Raw genomic sequence first — 18,389 nt, forward strand, 5'->3', positions numbered from 1 at the left:
TCGGATTGTGGCGTTAGGTGGGGAAAATGACGATGTGGCTGTAATTGTTGCACCTCCTTTTTATGTCTCAAAATGGCGGACAGGCCGCTTGGACTGGAGCAGCAGGTACCCTGTCAGCGGACTTTAGCCCTTTTTTCAGATAAACAGTCGTGGACAGGAATTGAACGTGTTTCTTGTTATATGTGTTTGATACAGCGAACTGGGTTTGAAGGCCCGTTATTATGGCCTTTACTGGGAAGAGTCACTGCAGCGGCTAACTTTGTGCCGGGAGGCTAACTTTACTGACGGTAACTTTGGCTAAGCTACCAGCTGGCGATCGTCTCCGGTAAAAAAATAAAAAACAGTTATCATTGTGCCGGTCCATTTATACTGATGCTTTTATGAAGCAGAACCGCATTATTACTGTTGGTAAAGCATCAGTCTGCTCTCTGTGTTCCAGATACTGACATTCTGATTTTCCACCTTGTAAAAAACTAAATATTTGGTCAATCTCGGCGTAGTTTAATGTTAGAAACTGCTTCCCACGGCTGGTGTAGCCTGTGTTTGCAGCTACAAAGGGCGTGTATTGACATTCCACTGATTTTTCAGGTTGTTTAGATGTGACTGTAGTGAAACATCAGATTGCCCAGTTACTCTGGCATACCCCTGGGTGCGTTTCCTCAGCAGATGGTGGCTGTCATGCAGCCTGATGACGCTTAGCTGAAGGTGCCAACATCTCTGCTGGTTGCCGCACGCAGGTTTGTTGGGTTCCTATTTAGAAAACCAGGATGAAGCACATCAGAGGCGATGTTTTTCTAGGAATACTCAGCACCATGTGTCTGCCTTGGGTTTTTCCCTCTTTGTGTGTGTTCAATATATTGCCACTTTCGCTGGGAGCCCAGAAGGTTGGGCTCTCCTCTTCAGACCTGGACTGGATCTTGAATATAAAACATTCATCAGTGCATGGTTGCTTTATTCTCTCCTCCACGCCTGCAAGTTCTGTCCAGCAGTTTATTTGTGGGAATGATGGGCTTTTAAGGAAATGTTTTTTTGTTTTTTTTTAAAGCGGCATTCAGCACCAGAAATAAACGTCGATAATTGATTTTAGTTTCAGGTAAAAGGATTTATCTTTGGTTCTGTGGTTAACCTGAAAAGATTCACTAGAAGTGTAATCAGTTTGCCAGTTACGGTCTTTGTTGAGGATCTAATCATATGCAACCCAAACACAAGGACACAGACTCCAGATCTTGCCTAATGAAGTATTGGCATGAATTGGACTGAACTAAACTATATGCAAGTTTATTTTACTGTGAATCAAGTAAAATATGCACAATTTCAGACTTTATTCCCTGTTCCTTCCATCCATCCATCAATCCATCTGCAGTTATACTGTAATAGTTGACTAAAAACGTTGAAATATGTGTGTAAAGTCTGACATTTTGAAAACATACCAAGGGGTAATGCCAACTGTCACGTCCTTTCATGCCTCATTAAGACATTGCTTGTTGATATTTGAAGCAGTCGTGTTTCCTGAGGTATCCTTTCGATATGCATCAGTCAGGTTTTTCCTGGCCAAATAGGGGTAGTAGTTTTAAATCAAACTGAACATTAAGAAATTACAAAGTTATCTACATTTTAACATCAGTGCATCTGTCTATCACTGTTATCTGGTTTTAATTAAACTCATAAAAGCATTTGGTTGATGCATTTATAGATCAGAAATTCTTAAATTCTCTATGATTGGTAGAAAAACATTGGGATTCTTTAACATTTGACCTGCAGATCAAGGGAAAATTGGCAGACTCTGATCTTTGGTTGATTGACTGATGCATGTGTTCTCCTTTGTTATTGTCTCAGACATGGCAGATGTCTTTACCTGTGTCTCTCTGTACAACATTACCCTACTGCTTTGTACCATTAGATGAGGACGGATCAAATGTATGTCGTTCTCAGGTTTCCTATTAGTTTAGAGGGTTCCCCTGACTGTTTACTATTGATACTATTCAAACTCAGAAAGGAACCACAACAATTGGCTAAAGAGCTGAACTCAGTTTCTAAATAGTTCTTCACGTGATCCTGAATATAAAGTTGTATGATCAACGGGGTCCAAGTTTGTTAGATGTGAAGCATATTGGGCAACATTCGTCACTTTAGCAGTACAACTCATCAAATGTATCACCTATCTATGCATTTCTGAAAACCCTGGCTTAGTTCAGTTAAGACATCCTTAGCCCAGAATTGCTTATTAATAGCAAGAAGAGCAGTTTAAACTGCCTGCATTGCTGACCCTGCTGCTGATCATTCTTCGCATACCTGATTATATCACAGGACATCTGAAAAGACCTCGTTAAATCCGGGCTTTTACTTATTAGATTTTTTTGGGCCGTGTTATCGGAAAGTCGGTACACAAAGAAAGTGATTCATTGCTTTCTTGTTGCCGGGATAAACTGTAAGTCAAAGAAACCACAAATGACTGCTTTGACACACTCTTTCAACATAACATTAGTCGTAACATAGCAGGTAATGGCTGTGACAGGCTTGTTGAGTCTTGTCAGAGAAACCGTTTTTAGTTCTAATAGACTAATGAGAATGTGCTTGGAAATTTTAATCGTTTCCAACTTGGTATCACGCCAACATTTACTGAATTATTTAGAAAGCTGGCTAATCTATATTTAGAAATACTAGGGGTTTGTTGCTATAATTTAATGCTCAAGAGAAATTAGTTATCCCAGAGGTGGAAAAGCTGGTGCCTGTTACCTTCAATGTTGGACGCTGCAGAAGTTCTGTATTTTACCATATTTGAGTAAAAGGTGATGTCAGAGTCCCTCCATCCTATATGTTGAGTCCTTGTTAGTTTTTTTTACTGAGTGAGATCTCCAAGTTTTAAGGATGGTATAACGACGTTAACTTTATTTTGTTTTTAGATTTACTAAATGGCATAAAAAACTCAAGAATAGCCAGCAAGTGGTCTCCAACCATTTAGTTTTATGTTCCGTCTGTAGATTAGTCTGATATTAGCCTGTTGTGCCATAACAATATGCTAGTTAGATAGCTGGAAGATGTCAGTAGGAAAGCTGTGGAAACAAGTTTCCTTACGCAGCTCTGCAGCTAAACAGCATATCATTGTTTAAAAAATGAAACTTTTATTACAGAGTTGACTGTTTTTAGCGTCATGTTATGTTATGTTATCGATTTAGCGCAGTTAGCATTTCTAACTATAAAAACCTGCACTTTATTGTAGAAGAAGCAGGGCCTTACTTTAACTGTGCTACCACAAACAGGTGTAGCTTTCATTGATCAGAAATGCGTCAGATTTGTAGTTTCTGACCAGTCAATCAAAATTCTGTCAGTCAAAACAGCATTTTTGGGTTTTTTCATCGTCTCTGTGTGTTCGGCGTCACCTTTTGACTGGGAGTATCGTTGTCACTGTCGGCACACAGTCAGGGAGGCCACAGAAAAATGGGCTGCATGCAGACATCCGCAAAGAGTCCTACAGGGAAGGTACAGATGACAACATTTACACCACTTGTGCTTTGTGGTCGAGTGTATTGTAGAGCAGACTAACTGAGCATCCTCAGGACAGTGACACAGACTTTTATTACCTTCATTTAACTGTAGTTTGTTGTTTCCAGTAATGTGTGATAGGAAAATACAGCTGTTATTCTCTTTTATGTTAATGTATCTTTGTTCCTGGATGTAAAGCTCTGAGTTTAGTCAGTCTTGGATGGATTCAAAATGTGGCAACTCTAAAATGTCGGGAGAATATTTTTGAATTTGTTCTTCAATCCTTCTGCAGTTTTGGCTCTTTTGGATTTCATCCCCACTTATTTAGAAAAGGTACAGACTGTTGCCAAGGTCAAAGTTCCCCATGGTGGTGCGAAGAAAATGAAGCTCCACCAGATTCCTGCTGGTGGAGCCGCTTGTTTTAGAAAGCGGATGACGTAAAATCACCAGGAGAGAGAATGTGAGTCAGAGGTGGCATTGGGGTCGTAAAGGTCAGCCTTGTTAACATTGCTGCGGTGTTATGTTTTGTGAGAAAGACGTCAGGACACATTTTCACACAGGCAGCTAGACTTTGCTCCAGGCTCAGGGGTGTGGTCCTTTTTCCCAGACATGAAAGCATTTCATATTTAAAAAACTCTCTCAACATCACTCTTCTGTAAAATATTTGTTTAGTTTGGATTTTAAAGTCACCTGTAATTATGCTACATTTTCACTCATTGTAGTGTGAAAATTTTGTGGTCTGTTACAAATTTCTTCCTCCTAAATCTCCATTTCTGGTTCTATTTTTCTTATCAGTTTTGCATTCGTTTCTATATTAAGAAGCTGATATTTTCAACTTGAACACATGTTTTTTTTTTTTTTTCTTGTGCTGACTTAGTAAAAGCAGAGCTGGTGCACTGATAATGGGAGCAGGGTGTGGCATGTTAATTTTGACACTAAGTTGTTGTGTTCCTAGCTCAAAAGAGGCAGAGGACAGTTTTCTATTATTTAAAATGAAGCACTTTGAAGAGAGATAACCTCTGGGGACGGATCAGCAAATTGCATCTTACAAAGTCAGCATCATGCTTGTGAAAGATTCTCTTTGTTTGGTTCCTGCTGCTACACAAATCAGTGGAGGAAGCGTCATTAGGGTTATTAACCATCAGTGGGCAGATTTGCTGCTCTGTCTCTGCAGCTCAGACTCTTCTCCCTGAAGACTTTATATATGTGCAGAGCCAATTAGCTTGATGACGTTGTTGTTAAAACCATTTTAAATTCTAGAGCAGCAGTTTCTAGAGCAGCAGGCAAAAGCATTTAGCAAAATTATGGATCTGAACATCAATGTCAGTAGCTTGAAACACACAGTAAGGTGTTCATTGCCTTTTAATGCTCCGTTATATTTGTACCATGCGTTTGTTTTATGGATCTTCTCTATATTAATTGCCCTAAATCATTCACGATTTTAGTCCGTGACCCCCGAATCACTGCAGAGATGTTGGGCGGCTGCCAGACAACCCTGTGTGCTTTAATCCAGTCGCAGTCTGCCGTAGGCGGACGTTTGGACAGCTGTCAAGTGGTGACAAGAAGGTCCAGAGGTTAGGCGTCTTGTTACATCAGGCATGCTTTCTGGCGTGCATGTTTTCTCCCATCGTGGTGCGTATAATGGCCAAATGAATGTTAGTGAACACCAGCGACAAAGACGTTCCATCAGAGGCATCATGTGATTTTTGAGTGTGGGATGAACGCAGTCTGACATGTGTAACACGCCTGAAGCTGCCCTTTTGTATGAACAGAAACCATGAGCGATGTATATTGTCACATATTTTGTTTATATTTCTTAGCTCCGACCTGCAGTTGCACTTGGTCTGAGTCTACAGTATTATTTTATGGAGCTAACAGCTGAGGGGATTTCTCCGCTTTCTCCAGGAACTCTGTGTTGGGGACAGCAGTTTTTATCCAAACATCAGGCTGAGCGTTTCCTAGTTTGGAATGTCGGGAAGATTTCCTGGACAGACACAAACCCCTAACTATAGCTGTTCAATAGGTTTGCCTTCAATACTGATATCACTGATAGTTTTATCTGTTCAACTTGAAAGTCTTGCTAGTAGCAGCTGGTCCTCAGCTGCAATCAGATGTTTTTTTTATTTGTTTTTATTTGAGTATTTCTCTTTGGGCTGCATGGTGGTAGAGAAGTCAAGTTTGAATACCAGCCTGGGCTCTTCCTGCATGGTGTTTTGGATGCTCTCCCTGTGGTTGCATGGATTCTCTCTGGGTACTCGCACAGTACAAATGACTTAACTGTTAGATTAACCCAGGTTGTTTGGTTTCTCTATATTGTCTTTCGATACAAGTGAGTGCATACATGGTTGTTTGTCCTGCGTGTCTCTGTGTTGCCCTGTGATAGACTGGCCACCTGTGCAGGGTGTAATAAGTGTGTTAGACACCGGTTGGATTCCTCATTGTAACTTGCTGTTGTGCTTCCACTATTTCCTTCACTTCCATTAATCCTTATTTATATCTTCTGCATAAATAGTTAAAATATGCTGATTTCTTCCTTGTCCCAAGTTCTGTAATTTTGTGGCAAGTCTTTAAAGAAAGCCTTTTGGCTAACTTTGAACCTTTCTGGTCTGGTGGAGATTTGGTGAGATTGTTCCAGTTGCCGACTTGACAGTACAGTATTGTAATGGTTAACTGCAACTAATTTGGCTGATACAAATAGTTGCCCCAATGGGCGCTTCATACCAGAGGTTTTCTTCATCACTGAGCCAGGCAGCTCTTCAGATCAAGTGATATTGAGATTTTACAGTCAGGAGGTTTTGCTACTCCAGCCTCTATTGCTTTGTGCTGTTTTTCTTTTTTTTTGCTGATGGTAACCTGTAGGGAGAAGTATATTGCTTTAACAAAATGTAGGTCAGTGCTTGTATGTATTTGGAGAGAGGCGGATGCTGCAAGAAAAGACTGCAGGCTGTCCAGACAAGGAAGGCAGAAGAAAGAACTGTTGAATGTGTGTGGACTGGAAAAAGAAGCAAACACAAATGAATCTCAGATATTTCTAAGTATATTCTACATAGCTACGGGTATCAAAGGTATTCCATCGCAAACCCCTTTTTTGTTTCAAAGATGCAGCTTTGTTGTGTTATATTTAGGTATTGTTGAGTGGATTTTAATGTACCTTTTCTGTCTGGTGGAGACACTCTGACATTAACCCTTTTCATGTTATTTTTTCATGCATATCTAATACTGACTTTTTCATTCCCTGTCTTCTCCAGATGCGTTGTAGACTTGACTGGTGACTGATCTGCAAGCTCTCCACTTCTCGCACCCCTGGAGATAGTCAGGTTGGAGGGGGGGGCAGATTCCTGCATTCCCCTCCTCTTAGTCTGAGTCTTTGTTTGGGACAACAGCCACCTGCATCTGGAAGACACGGCCCATCCTCTCCCGTCGTACCTGGCTCAGAACAGCTCATCTCTTGATTGAGATCAGTCTGCAGGAGATTCACCTTTAACCTGCCGATCCCTCCCTGCCCCGCCCGTACTCTCCTGCCACCATGGTGCTGTCACAACGGCAACGAGACGAACTGTAAGTTAACTGGGCCACTCTTGATATTTACCTGACACTATCTGGATGGAAATCCATGAACTAGTTTGCTCTGTTTTTCTTGCTTCAGTAAAGGTTCATACATTTTCACAGCTGCTCAGCGTGACCAGACACATCTGATTTCACTGTGTGAAAAGATTGAAAATGTTTTTTTATGAAGAATTCTTGGAATCCTCCGAAGATTTTGTTTCACGTGGACAAATTTGACTGATGCACAGCATGTTTGTATTTACAATATCTGTGGTGAAAGAGAGCTACAAGAGAAAAGCAAATCCAAGCTAGAACAAGTAGATCCCACTCTAACTTGAACATGAAAACAATTGGAGAGAGGAAAAAGTTAGACAGAAAGCGATGATAATACTCAAAACAGTTAAAGCAGCTAATAATGATTAGTGTGCGTATTTATGTAAATTTCTCGAGGAACTCAAGTTCTGTTTTACTGGTGCTAAATTGTTCCTTTATAAAGAAATCCCTTCTTGTTGGACCTCTTTTTAAAGTAGTAAACCTATAAACTGCTACTTTTTAGAAAGACACACTGAAATCATGACAAACTGAAGCTAAAGGAAGTTTTACTTGAAAGGATGTAAAACCTCAATGCAATAATTGTCATTTAAGGCTTTTTTTTATGTGTTCTTGATTGGCCAGTGTTTTAGCTCAGATTAGTTTTTATTTTTTCTTACAACTTTTGCACAATTTATGTGAAGTTCTTCTGTTTTGAACGGTCTTGTCAACATGTCGTCAGCCGCCTTCCTTAAGCCTGTAATCCAATCTGAGGTCTTAACTTTTAATTGCTGCTGATTTGAATCTCATGTTTCTTGAAACTAGCCAGGAACATGACCAGTTAATACAGTCTCAGAGACCACTTTATTAGGATTATTACCTTGATTTTAAAGATGTTCAAAGCTAAGAACACTTCTTAATATTATCATTTGTTCTAAGGATGGACCATTCTTTGTTTAACGTTGATATATTGTCACAGGATGCCGTTTAGTTCAGGAAATGGGAAATGTTTTTCTTTGGTTTTTTTCTTGTCAAGGGATCAATGGGTTGCTGACGTTTCCGGAGCCCTCCTGAGGCCTGAAGCTCAACTCTATTGATCCCTCATTTGCACCAAGTAACCGTAATGTTTAGTTTCCTGATGCAACCCAACCCGCCTTTGCACCACAGCGTTGTAACAAAGGGCAAAGCAGTGATACTGTTTGCTCAACATTTAAAAAGCTTACATTTGCTAACTGTGCCAATGCCAAAGTATTCATGTCTCTTGAGCTTTTTCACATTGCAACCTCAAACTTGGATGTATTTCATTGGAATTTTATTTATAGGGTAACACAAAAGTGGCACATAGTTATGAAAGAACACAATGTTTTTTTAATTAAATAAAAGTTTTAAAGTGTGATGTGCATTGGGTTCATCTCCCCTGACTCGGTACTTGACTTGAACCATCTTTTGTTGCAATTACTGCAACATTTGCTTTGAGAAAAGTCTTGGCCAGCTTTGTACATCTAGGGATTGAACATTTCTGCCATTATTCTTCTCAAAACAGGTTAAATCCCCTTTATTCCATAAAGCTCAGATTTTTGTTAGTTTCTTGGCAGCTTCTCTGATTAATGCTCTTCTTACCCAGCCTGTCGGTTTAGGTGAACAGAGCTCTGAAATGTTAAAATTTTATAAACAATTCTACAAACCTGGCTGCACGGTGGCGCAGTTGGTAGCACTGTTGCCTTGCAGCAAGAAGGTCCTGGGTTCGATTCCCGGCCGGGGGTCTTTCTGCATGGAGTTTGCATGTTCTCCCCGTGCATGCGTGAGTTCTCACCGGGTACTCCGGCTTCCTCCCACAGTCCAAAGACATGCCTGTTAGGTTAATTGGTCACTCTAAATTGCCCTTAGGTGTAGGAATGAGTGTGTGCATGGTTGTTTGTGTGTTGCCCTGCGATGGACTGGCGACCTGTCCAGGGTGTACCCCGCCTCTCGCCCATAGACTGATGGAGATAGGCACCAGCTCCCCCGCGACCCACTATGGAATAAGCGGTAGAAAATGTTCTCACTGTTTACTAACAAACCCCTTCACAGAACAGCTGTACATATATTAAGATTAAATGACACCGTTGGAGTCTAATTCCTAATCAGGTGACTTGTAAAGGTCGTTGGTTGATATTTTATGTGTCAGAGTAAAGAAGGCTGTATGCAAATGCTCTACACTATCGCATTATAGTCAGTCATTTTCTACCGCTTCTTCAATAGTGGGTCGCGGGGTAGCTGGAATGTATCTCCGGCAGTCTATGGGTGGGAGGCGGGGTACACCCTGGACAGGTTGCCAGTCCATCGTTGGGCACTATCACATTATATAAAATCCTCATGAAATACATGGAAGTATGTGTTTAAAATGTGAAGACACTGTATGCAGTGCATGGATCAAACAAACGAGTCAGACGGTAACAGAGCCAGGACTGGGCCCTGCCGGGTCCCCCAAGGTGGGGTATTGAAAGTATTACACATTTGAACCTTAAATAAAGGTAATAAGAGAGAGGTGTGTGTGAAATTTATTAAGAATATAGTAGAAATAATTATGAATTGAGATGAGTAGAGAGTTTTATTTAATTTTCATTTTGTTTCACTCTGTCTGAGAAAAATGCATTAGCGTTCAAATGACAAGGCTCCACATTCCTGACCATGTCTGTGTATCTGTGGTTATTGCCATGCAAGGTTTGTTGGTATGGAGACCTCTATTGGAATGCTAATCTTTGCTATTCAGAGGAGGCAAAGAGGACCCCCACCACCACCACAGCCGCCAACAGTCATTCCCCCCAAGTCCCATTTTCAGTTGCACACGTCCCTGTGCTCTAGCTCACAGGAAACACTCGTGGGGACCACTCGAGTCACATTCAAACAGCCGTCGCATCCCACCCGCCGGAGATGTCACTGCTCTCAGTTGGAGCGTTCATTGATTGGGCCATAAAGCGATCCTAGGATTGAATTTCCTAACCGGCTCCCTCATTTTGGGACAAACCCAGCAGTATTTTCAGTGAGTCAGACAGTAACTGTCAGCCTGCTTGTTATCAAACCACATCTTTCTTTGTTTCACTTCTTTTTTTTTTTTTTTTTTTTTTTTTTGCTCCGAACAAATGTTTAGCTATTACATATTTTTCCCAGATCCTCATTTTGCATAATTTTGTTTTCCTGTCTTTATTTTCTTCAACAACTTCTGGGTCAGTTTCAGCATGTATTATTACATGTTTAGCTGTATGCCAGGTCTCTTTGGTAAATGAGAGCTTATGTCACATTGAGAGTACCTGTACAAGAGTTCAATAATAAAAATACTTGAAATCCAGTTCACGCAGAAGTAGAAATCAATGTTACTCTTAATCCCACTTTATTTTATTCATTTTTAAATTGAGCACATCTTAAAAAGATCGTCTTTGTCCCCTAAACCAATGTGATTTTTGTCAGCACCACAGTCAGCTGCTGTTTGTACAGCAGCTTCACAACAACTCTTATTTTTGCCAGTTTTTTTTTGTTTTCTTCCTCAATGAAAGCGTATTTGTGTTTCTGTGTAGGGTCAAGGGGCTCATCCCTGGCAGCGTGCTGTTAAAACAGATGCATCATACAAAATCTCTGCTCTCCTAAAATACCCAGAGGCAGCCATGTGCAAATGGGCCTTCGCTTTTGTGCCTCCTCTAAGCTTTGCGGAGAAAAATGGTAGTTAGACATCACTTTGTCCACTTCAACCCTGGAACAAATATGTTGTGTAATATCTGGCCTGTAATGATAAGCCTACATATATCTGTGGCTCTTTGAAGATCAACTGCAAAACTAACGTACACAAAAATGGTTGAAAAGCGAAAAGAATGTAGTGAAAGCTGCATATTTACAATGAAAAGGAGAAATCAGAATCAGCTTTATTGCCAAGTTCGTACATACAAACAAGGAATTTGACTCCGGTACACTTTGCTCTTTGGTTTTGTTTTTGCATTACAGAATATACATATTTACAATGTACAATATACACATATATAATAAAAAGGTGCATTTGCAACATCTGTATGCTGTTGTTCTGTACTTTATTGAATGTTCAACAGAGAAACAGCCTCTGTGGCGGCTGGTTTTAGTGAACAGTGCTCTGTAGTGGTGGCCTGAAGGTAAAGCTCTGAACAGTTTATGTGCAGGGTGTGTGGGGTCTGCAGAGATTTTAGCAGCTCTTTTCCTGACCCTAGACCTGTATAAGTCCTGGATGGAGGGAAGGTTAGCCCTGATTATTCTCTCTGCAGTCCTGATTATTCGTTGCAGTCTGGACCTGTCCTGTTTTGTGGATGAGCCAAACCACACTGAGATGGATGAAGACAGGACAGAAAGAATGATGGCAGTGTAGAAGATGACCAGCAGCTCCTGTGGAAGGTTGAACTTCTTGAGTTGCCTCAGGAAGTACAGTCTCTGCTGGGCCTTCTTTCGAACAGTGTCTATGTGTGCAGACCATCTCGGGTCCTCAGAGATGGTGGATCCTAAGAACCTGAAGTGGTCCACGGCCGATACAGTGTTGTTGAGGATGGAAATGACGAAAAATAAATGTGATGCAGATCTAAACCTCATGTTCAGTACCTCAGTGGTTATCCAATACAGTGGATCTCTTCTGGTAATTTTTATCTAAGGAGCAGTAAATGATTGCTGAGCCATGTCAGTCAAAGTCCTGCATCAGAATCAGATCTGCCTTGTTAATGAACCTCCAGCAGATATATTGCTAGGTAAGAAAGGGTCATTTTTAATCCATAAAGTCCATACAGAAAACAAGCAAAAGGATTTTTAGTTTTCTATTTTCTACCCATGAGCAATGTTGTATGGGCATTAGGCCTGTTATTGTTTAAGAAAGGGAATTGTAGTCCAAGACATTATATGGGTATGAACTATTTTATTGAGTTTGCAAGTCATATTGTTGTTGAGAGGCCCAACCAAAGTACAGATTTGAAACTCTTGGAGAATCTGAGGGCGACGTTAAAATGAGGGTGATGGGAAGGAGGCCTTTCAACTAGGGGTGGACATTTGTCGTATTGTTTATCGTGAAAAATTGTCTTATCATGATAAGAATTTGAAAATTATTGTGACAATTATTTCCAGCTGATGTTTGAAATCTCATAAAACTGACTATATTGTTGTGATTGTTGCTTTTACTGCTTTTATTTGCCCCACTGTTCCATGAGAACATCAATATGTAGATAAATCCATTAGAAAATTTCATAAAATGCAGTTACCGTGTTGTATTTTTCAAGAGCAGCATTTGTGTTAGTGACGCTATGATTGGTGTGACATGCAGTTAAAGCCACAGGCTTACCTAAAAAAGACTGAAAAGAAGTTGGAATCAATTTTTATTATTACTTTTCCCGTTTTCACAGTAGTACCATGAAATATCGTGGTAAAACATTAAGTCCAAATTGCCCACCCTTACTTCCAACTTTTAAAACAAAGGGCACGGAAAACATGCAAAAAGCTGGTTGGCAATTATAAGAAGGCTTTGATGGCTGTAATGCCAAAAAGATTTTTTCCATTGATCATTGAATAGGATAGAAATCATTTTTACATTTTCAGAAGTTGCTTATTAAAGCTTCCCAACTGTGGTTTTAAAGCGGTGTTACCCAAGAGTAGTGGGTGGTCATTTTATATTTTACGAAATTCCTCCAGATAGTTAAATTTGTCTTTCTTCTACGCAAAATAAAAATGTTGGAGGTTAATTTCAGCCAGCTGACCAGAAATGTGCAGCAACAGGTGGATGAGGGGCAGGACTGTGTCAGTATGTGCTCTCTGTAGCTGAAGGGAACTCTAGTCACAACTCATTAGGACTTTAAACTGTGGGAACAGCATAACGTTAATGTTTGAAGCCTTGAGATGCCTTAATCCAGCCAATGCTTAATATGTCTGCCACACTGTGTTAAATAGGGCTTGCTCAATTTTAGAAAAATGTGAAATAATGCTGGTGAATGTTGCAATAATAATATGACTTGTGATAATAAAAACAAAAATTAAGTCTGGATGTCTTTCTGCTTTGGGTATATAGCAAATATAGACCCTGGATATTGAGTAGTTAGACCCTCAGGCTGTGGCATTTACATAAAAAATCGTCAATCTTGTTTTTCTCAACCAGAACGTTTTGCTCAAAAGTTGTTTCCCCAAGTAACAACCATTTAATAAACACCTGCATTATTGTTCCACTGTTTTGAAACGGGAGGCTTTTTTGCATTATTTGAATCTAAGGCTGATTTGCATGGCCTGCATAGAACAAAAAGCCCAATCATCACTGTGTGCTGCACACCCTTCATAGAAGAAGTGTGGAGGTGTGTGTGTTTTGGTGTGTACTCCAGAGAGCTACGTAGTTTGTCAGCCTCATTTCTCTTTAGATCTACTCCTGCATGGGTACATGCTTCTAGTCCTTGTAACAAAGAGAAAATATTGCATCCATTGTTGCGCCTATTAGGTCCACACTTGATTTAAAGAGTAGGTGTTCACATGACTCTTTGTTTTCTGTCGGTCCTTTTCTAACATCTCTGGTTCGGTCCGCTTTGAAGTTTTCTCCCAGCTTAATAGTTGATCCCCTCTGCTGTGCTCTGAACTTATCTGAAAGCGAAACTCTTTCATGTAGAAGCTAGACTGCCTGAGGTTTTGTCAGGAATTAAGGTCCTTTAGGTGTTATCTCTACCTCTTTCTGCTTAAAATAATGTGATGGACTAACATCCTGGTCCTCAGGTGACCTGTGTCTTGTCACTGTAATTATTGTTGTAGGAATCTTCAGTCAAGATGGATATTACATTTTAATCAGTAACAGGTTTAACGGTGATCTTTTTATAACTGAGCAGTTAAGCAATCGTGTCATAAGATTCCTGCGTGCTGTTTTTTTGTTTGCAGCTTTTTCTTTGAAGTAATCAGCTGTTCGGTACATGTCTAAATTAGCTCTCCACCAGTCTGCTTTCCTTCATGCTTTGTCTGCTCGGCTGAAAGTGCCTCTTGTTGCTTTTTACCCGAGTGCGTTTCAGAATTGCTACACTGATTAATTTAAATAAACGAAGTATAAACCTTCCTGACCCATCGCAATGTTTTGGACATTTTGAGATGAAGCTGGAGTTTATTTAATAATAGTAGCAGTTCATCCTGAAATAGGGTGAACACTTAGGTTACTTTTATTCAGGCCTATTTATTTAGGCAGAAGATGTGAAAAATATATATTTAAAAAATGGCCAATTTATCACCAGAAAGGTAAAATGACTTCTTGTGTTTTATCAGTCGTTGAATTGGATTAACACCACCATTGTTCTAACAAGTTTAATATTGCGGTGATTTAAATTAACACAGGCTTGCCATACCACAAGCCATCATTAGTTACCACAATCTTAACCCTAAAGAGAGTTCAGATTGAAATTAGTTTCATTTTTAGAAACGTTTTTTTTATGCAACAGAGCTGCCTGGTGTTGGTATTTGCCTTGCGGCTTCACAGCTAAGCCCCGTCTTCTTGTTTGTCCAGAGATGAATTGCAGGCACAACTAATCTTAAACGCCATATTGTTGCTCACCTCAGGTTGTTATGTATCTTTCAGAGACATTGTAAAGAAGAAAATGGACTAACACACTTTAGCGATGTGGTCTGCAGAAAAGAAAAGTTTTATATGCATCAATGGACTCCTCAGAGTAACTAGATGCAAGCTACACACTACTTGACATTTATCAGCATTTTGAACCCAGTTTTATGTCAAAAACGGTTTGCAATGCTGTACTTTTTTGGTATATTTTCATAAAAAGCTTTTAGAGGTGCACCAATCAGGCCTTTTACAGACTGGTACAAATTTGCAGTTTCCTCTGAGGTCTGACCTGCCAGTTTAGGTTCACACCTGGGAGGAGTTCTTAGTTTTGTTGCCTTTGAATGTCAGGTAAATTTCAGATTTTATCAGAGCCGCACGAGGGAGCATTTACCAATTCCAGTCTCTGCAGATTGATTGGTGCATTTCTAGTATTGCATTAAAAAACACATAAAAATATACTATAAAACCTAGTGGGTATTGCAGTATTGCTCCCAGCCATCATTGTGTAAAGTTTATTCAATTATTTAGTTTCTTGACATTAAATTCCTAATTCATGTAAATTTGTTTATTGTACACAGTCTGGCGGTGATGTTGTCAGATGGATGAGAGTATATGGCTCACTGCTGTGGTGATGTGATCATATAACAGGAACTGGGAGGACATGACGCTGTTTGGCTGACTCACCTCCTCTTCTCTGGAGGATGAAGTCACGCATCTCTCATCCCCTCCTCGTCTCCGTTCTTACGGCCGCCTCACTGTTTTAAGCGTGCATAAGAGCTCTGCTGTTGCAGAGATCACAGCACTAATGTCAGCCAGATGAGATGGACAGGGTTTACTCAGACCTTCACTTGTAACTGCAGGTTGGCAGTTTTTGAGCCATTCACGAGGCTTCAGGATTGTTTTTCCTTTATATCCTTACATGGAAAACCCTGAAATTTCACCGAAGCATAATTATGGTTTCCACTGTTTTTGTTTTATCCCTCTTGTGTCTTTCATCTGTCTACTGTTCTTTTTCTCTCTCGCTCTTCATCTACTCATCTAGCTGCTGGTTACCATGGAAATCAGCTAGTTTGCCGTCAGTACATTTGTCTCTGGTTTCTTCTTTTTTATTGTGGTTACTGACGGTTCTGTCTTTTCCGAAACACTTCTTTGATGGCTGTTCATGAATTCAAAGCGTCCAGGATGAACGTGTTTTTAGGGAGGGGTGGGCTCCCCATGTCAGCATCTGTACTTTCATACCTTTATTGTGCAATGCTTTTAGGTTTGCAGGTGGGTGTATTAATACGTATGTGCGCTCTATTGTTCGAATGTAATGTAAAAACTGAAATATCCACCAACAGCAGCATGTTCTCTGGATCTCACATAATATAGAAATTCTCCTAAATTCTTGCATCAGGACTGACTGATTTGTTCAGCTCTCTAGTTTTCTGTCTTGGTTCTGGAGGTGACAATGACTAGCTTTTGCATCAGTTTCCTAAGTTTATTTAAACCCATTCTCAGATATATTCCAACATCTAAGCCCTTCTTGTCAGTGGTTTTTTTTTTTTTTGGTTACAAACAGGCTGCAGATAACCTGTTAACCTTGAGCTGTAACGAGGTCTGTTCCTGTTGTCATGGGGATTCAGGTGGTAGTAAGAAGAAAGGGGTTTTAATGCTTAATGCTGCCTGAGAGGGCACAGGGGGCACAGGCTGGGCTGACAGATTGTGGTCCCCCCTCCCCCTTCATATTGGCACCTTAAAGCGTTGCCTCGCTGACAGCTTGTCTGGTATCTCCTGGCATTAATGGTCTGGGGAAACTTTGGAGGGCAAGAAAATGTTGGGCCACAGAGGAAAACTCAGTTGTTCTTTCCTACCTTTTCAGGTTGAAAAGAATAAAGATATGCTAAAGGAAATTAACCAGTGAAACTTTTTTTTTTATTCTGGAACTGAATGTTGTCTAACTTTTGTAAAGCTAAGGAGCTCATTAAGAACCACAATAAAAGAAAAAGTGCAGCTTCCAGTCAAAATTTAAAAAATTGTTGCAGTTTGGCACAACCTTATAGTAAAAATGTCTGCTATTACAAGTGGTAGAACATTAGAAACTAGCCCAGTTTATTGTTTCCCCTCCTGTTCCTGCTGACAATCTCATCCTATTGAGCAGTTTATTAAAGTCCTTGGTTAATGTTGCCATATTTAGTGTTTTAATTTGCCTTGTTCTTGTTGTGGCTCGTTGCATATTTCATTGCAGTTCCAGTTAATCATGTGCACACAAAACTTGCAGAAGAAGTATCTGAGAACGCACCATGAGCTCTCCATGCACTGCAGATCAGATGAGACAGACAGGGAACTGCAGCAGTCCACACGATCGGACTGATTGGTTATATCAGCAAACTAAAGAGTGGCGCCCAAAGCTTTGCACGTGAAAATAGGCCATGATCATTTTTAAAAATGTGTTTGAATTGCTTGAAATCGGATAGAACAGCAGCAGGGAACATGAGTCTAGTGTAGTAACGTACTCCAATACCCTGATCTGGACCACGGTGCAATCCCAAGTTCTGGGTCGTTGTCCCGATTAAGGTCTCCCTTATTCTGGTGATGTAATAAGTGTCGTGCACATTGCAGTGTCGCCATATTGTTCAAAGTTATTGTGCTTCAGACACAGCAAACACAAGACTTAAAGGAGTTTTTATAATCCCCTCCAAGCTAATAAATTTACTGCAGCTTCACTTTTTTCCTCAACTTTAATTGATTTTAAGTTCCTTTTTTCATATGAAATGTTTATTGATGTTTTTAAATACATAGAGAAATATGAACATATAACCTTTTAAAATAATCAAAGTAATGAAAAGAATTGAAAAGTTATGCTCATTTTTTCCAGTCCCTACATGAACTTCTTACTGTGACAGTTTTGTATTATTTAGTTTTATGTCAGATCTAGTCATTTGTACACATTTTACCTTTCAGTGTTTACAAGACGTGATGTTTGTGTGCATGTTTTACCGCATAGAACAGTGTTTTTGTCGATGTTGTAAGACTGTTGTTACATTTTCTAGCAATACGAACAAAAACAAGCAGGAAACTGGAACGTTATTATTCAGATGATGTAAACTCTGACTTCCCAGTTTGGACTCCTGAGGCTAATAGACCGCAGCAAAACTTGCAGATCTAATATTTTTAATAAAAACAGAGCACGGCACTATATAATCTAAATTTTCAATATATGTTTGAGTTGATTATTTCCCTCTTCAAATAAATAACACAAGTTAAAATAAATTTCTCAGAATGTTATTAAGTTTAATTGAGTATGTGATTTATTTATTTTTATTATTTAAATATGTTTTTGTATTTTTAGTTAAAGCCTTATCTATCAATTTGGACCTATTAGCCGGGGGGCAGGGGCACAATAAATAATTCCCTTCTCTGCATCCTCACAAGAAACTAATTAAATGGAGAATAAAACCTGACCTGTTGAGACTACGTGACGTAAGCCTCATTAATAACTCTTGGTAAATTAAACTGCTGCTGATTCTGCAGTCGTAACCCAGCCGTGTGTGTCTGTGTGTGTGTGTGTGTGTGTGTGTGTGTGTGTTACTGTCGCTGGAAGCTCAGGAGACAAAAAAAAGGAAGAGTGAAGGCAGCCTCCCCTCTACTGGCTCTCAGCTCAGCCTGTCTACTCTATTGTCTGCACTATCTGTCCATCTATCTTCACATTTTTGAATTTGTAGGTCTGCCTCTTGCATTCCAATCCCCATTTTTGTGTGTTGGCTTTATGCAAAACGTTGGTGTGTTCAAAGTGCTG

At 39.9% G+C, this 18,389-nt stretch overlaps 1 protein-coding gene across 1 annotated transcript in view; it reads left to right on the forward strand.

Moving 5' to 3' along the window:
* LOC124884120 (lissencephaly-1 homolog) overlaps window positions 1–18,389 on the forward strand; it is a 34,956-nt gene that overhangs the window by 238 nt on the left and 16,329 nt on the right. The window contains exon 2 of the mRNA XM_047391794.1: window positions 6,732–7,041. Coding sequence (XP_047247750.1) covers window positions 7,010–7,041 — 32 coding nt within the window. The 5' untranslated portion in view covers window positions 6,732–7,009. The remainder of the gene's footprint in view (window positions 1–6,731; window positions 7,042–18,389) is intronic.

Source organism: Girardinichthys multiradiatus, chromosome 18, assembly GCF_021462225.1.
Source record: "Girardinichthys multiradiatus isolate DD_20200921_A chromosome 18, DD_fGirMul_XY1, whole genome shotgun sequence".
In the NCBI taxonomy this organism is placed as follows: Eukaryota; Metazoa; Chordata; class Actinopteri; order Cyprinodontiformes; family Goodeidae; genus Girardinichthys; species Girardinichthys multiradiatus.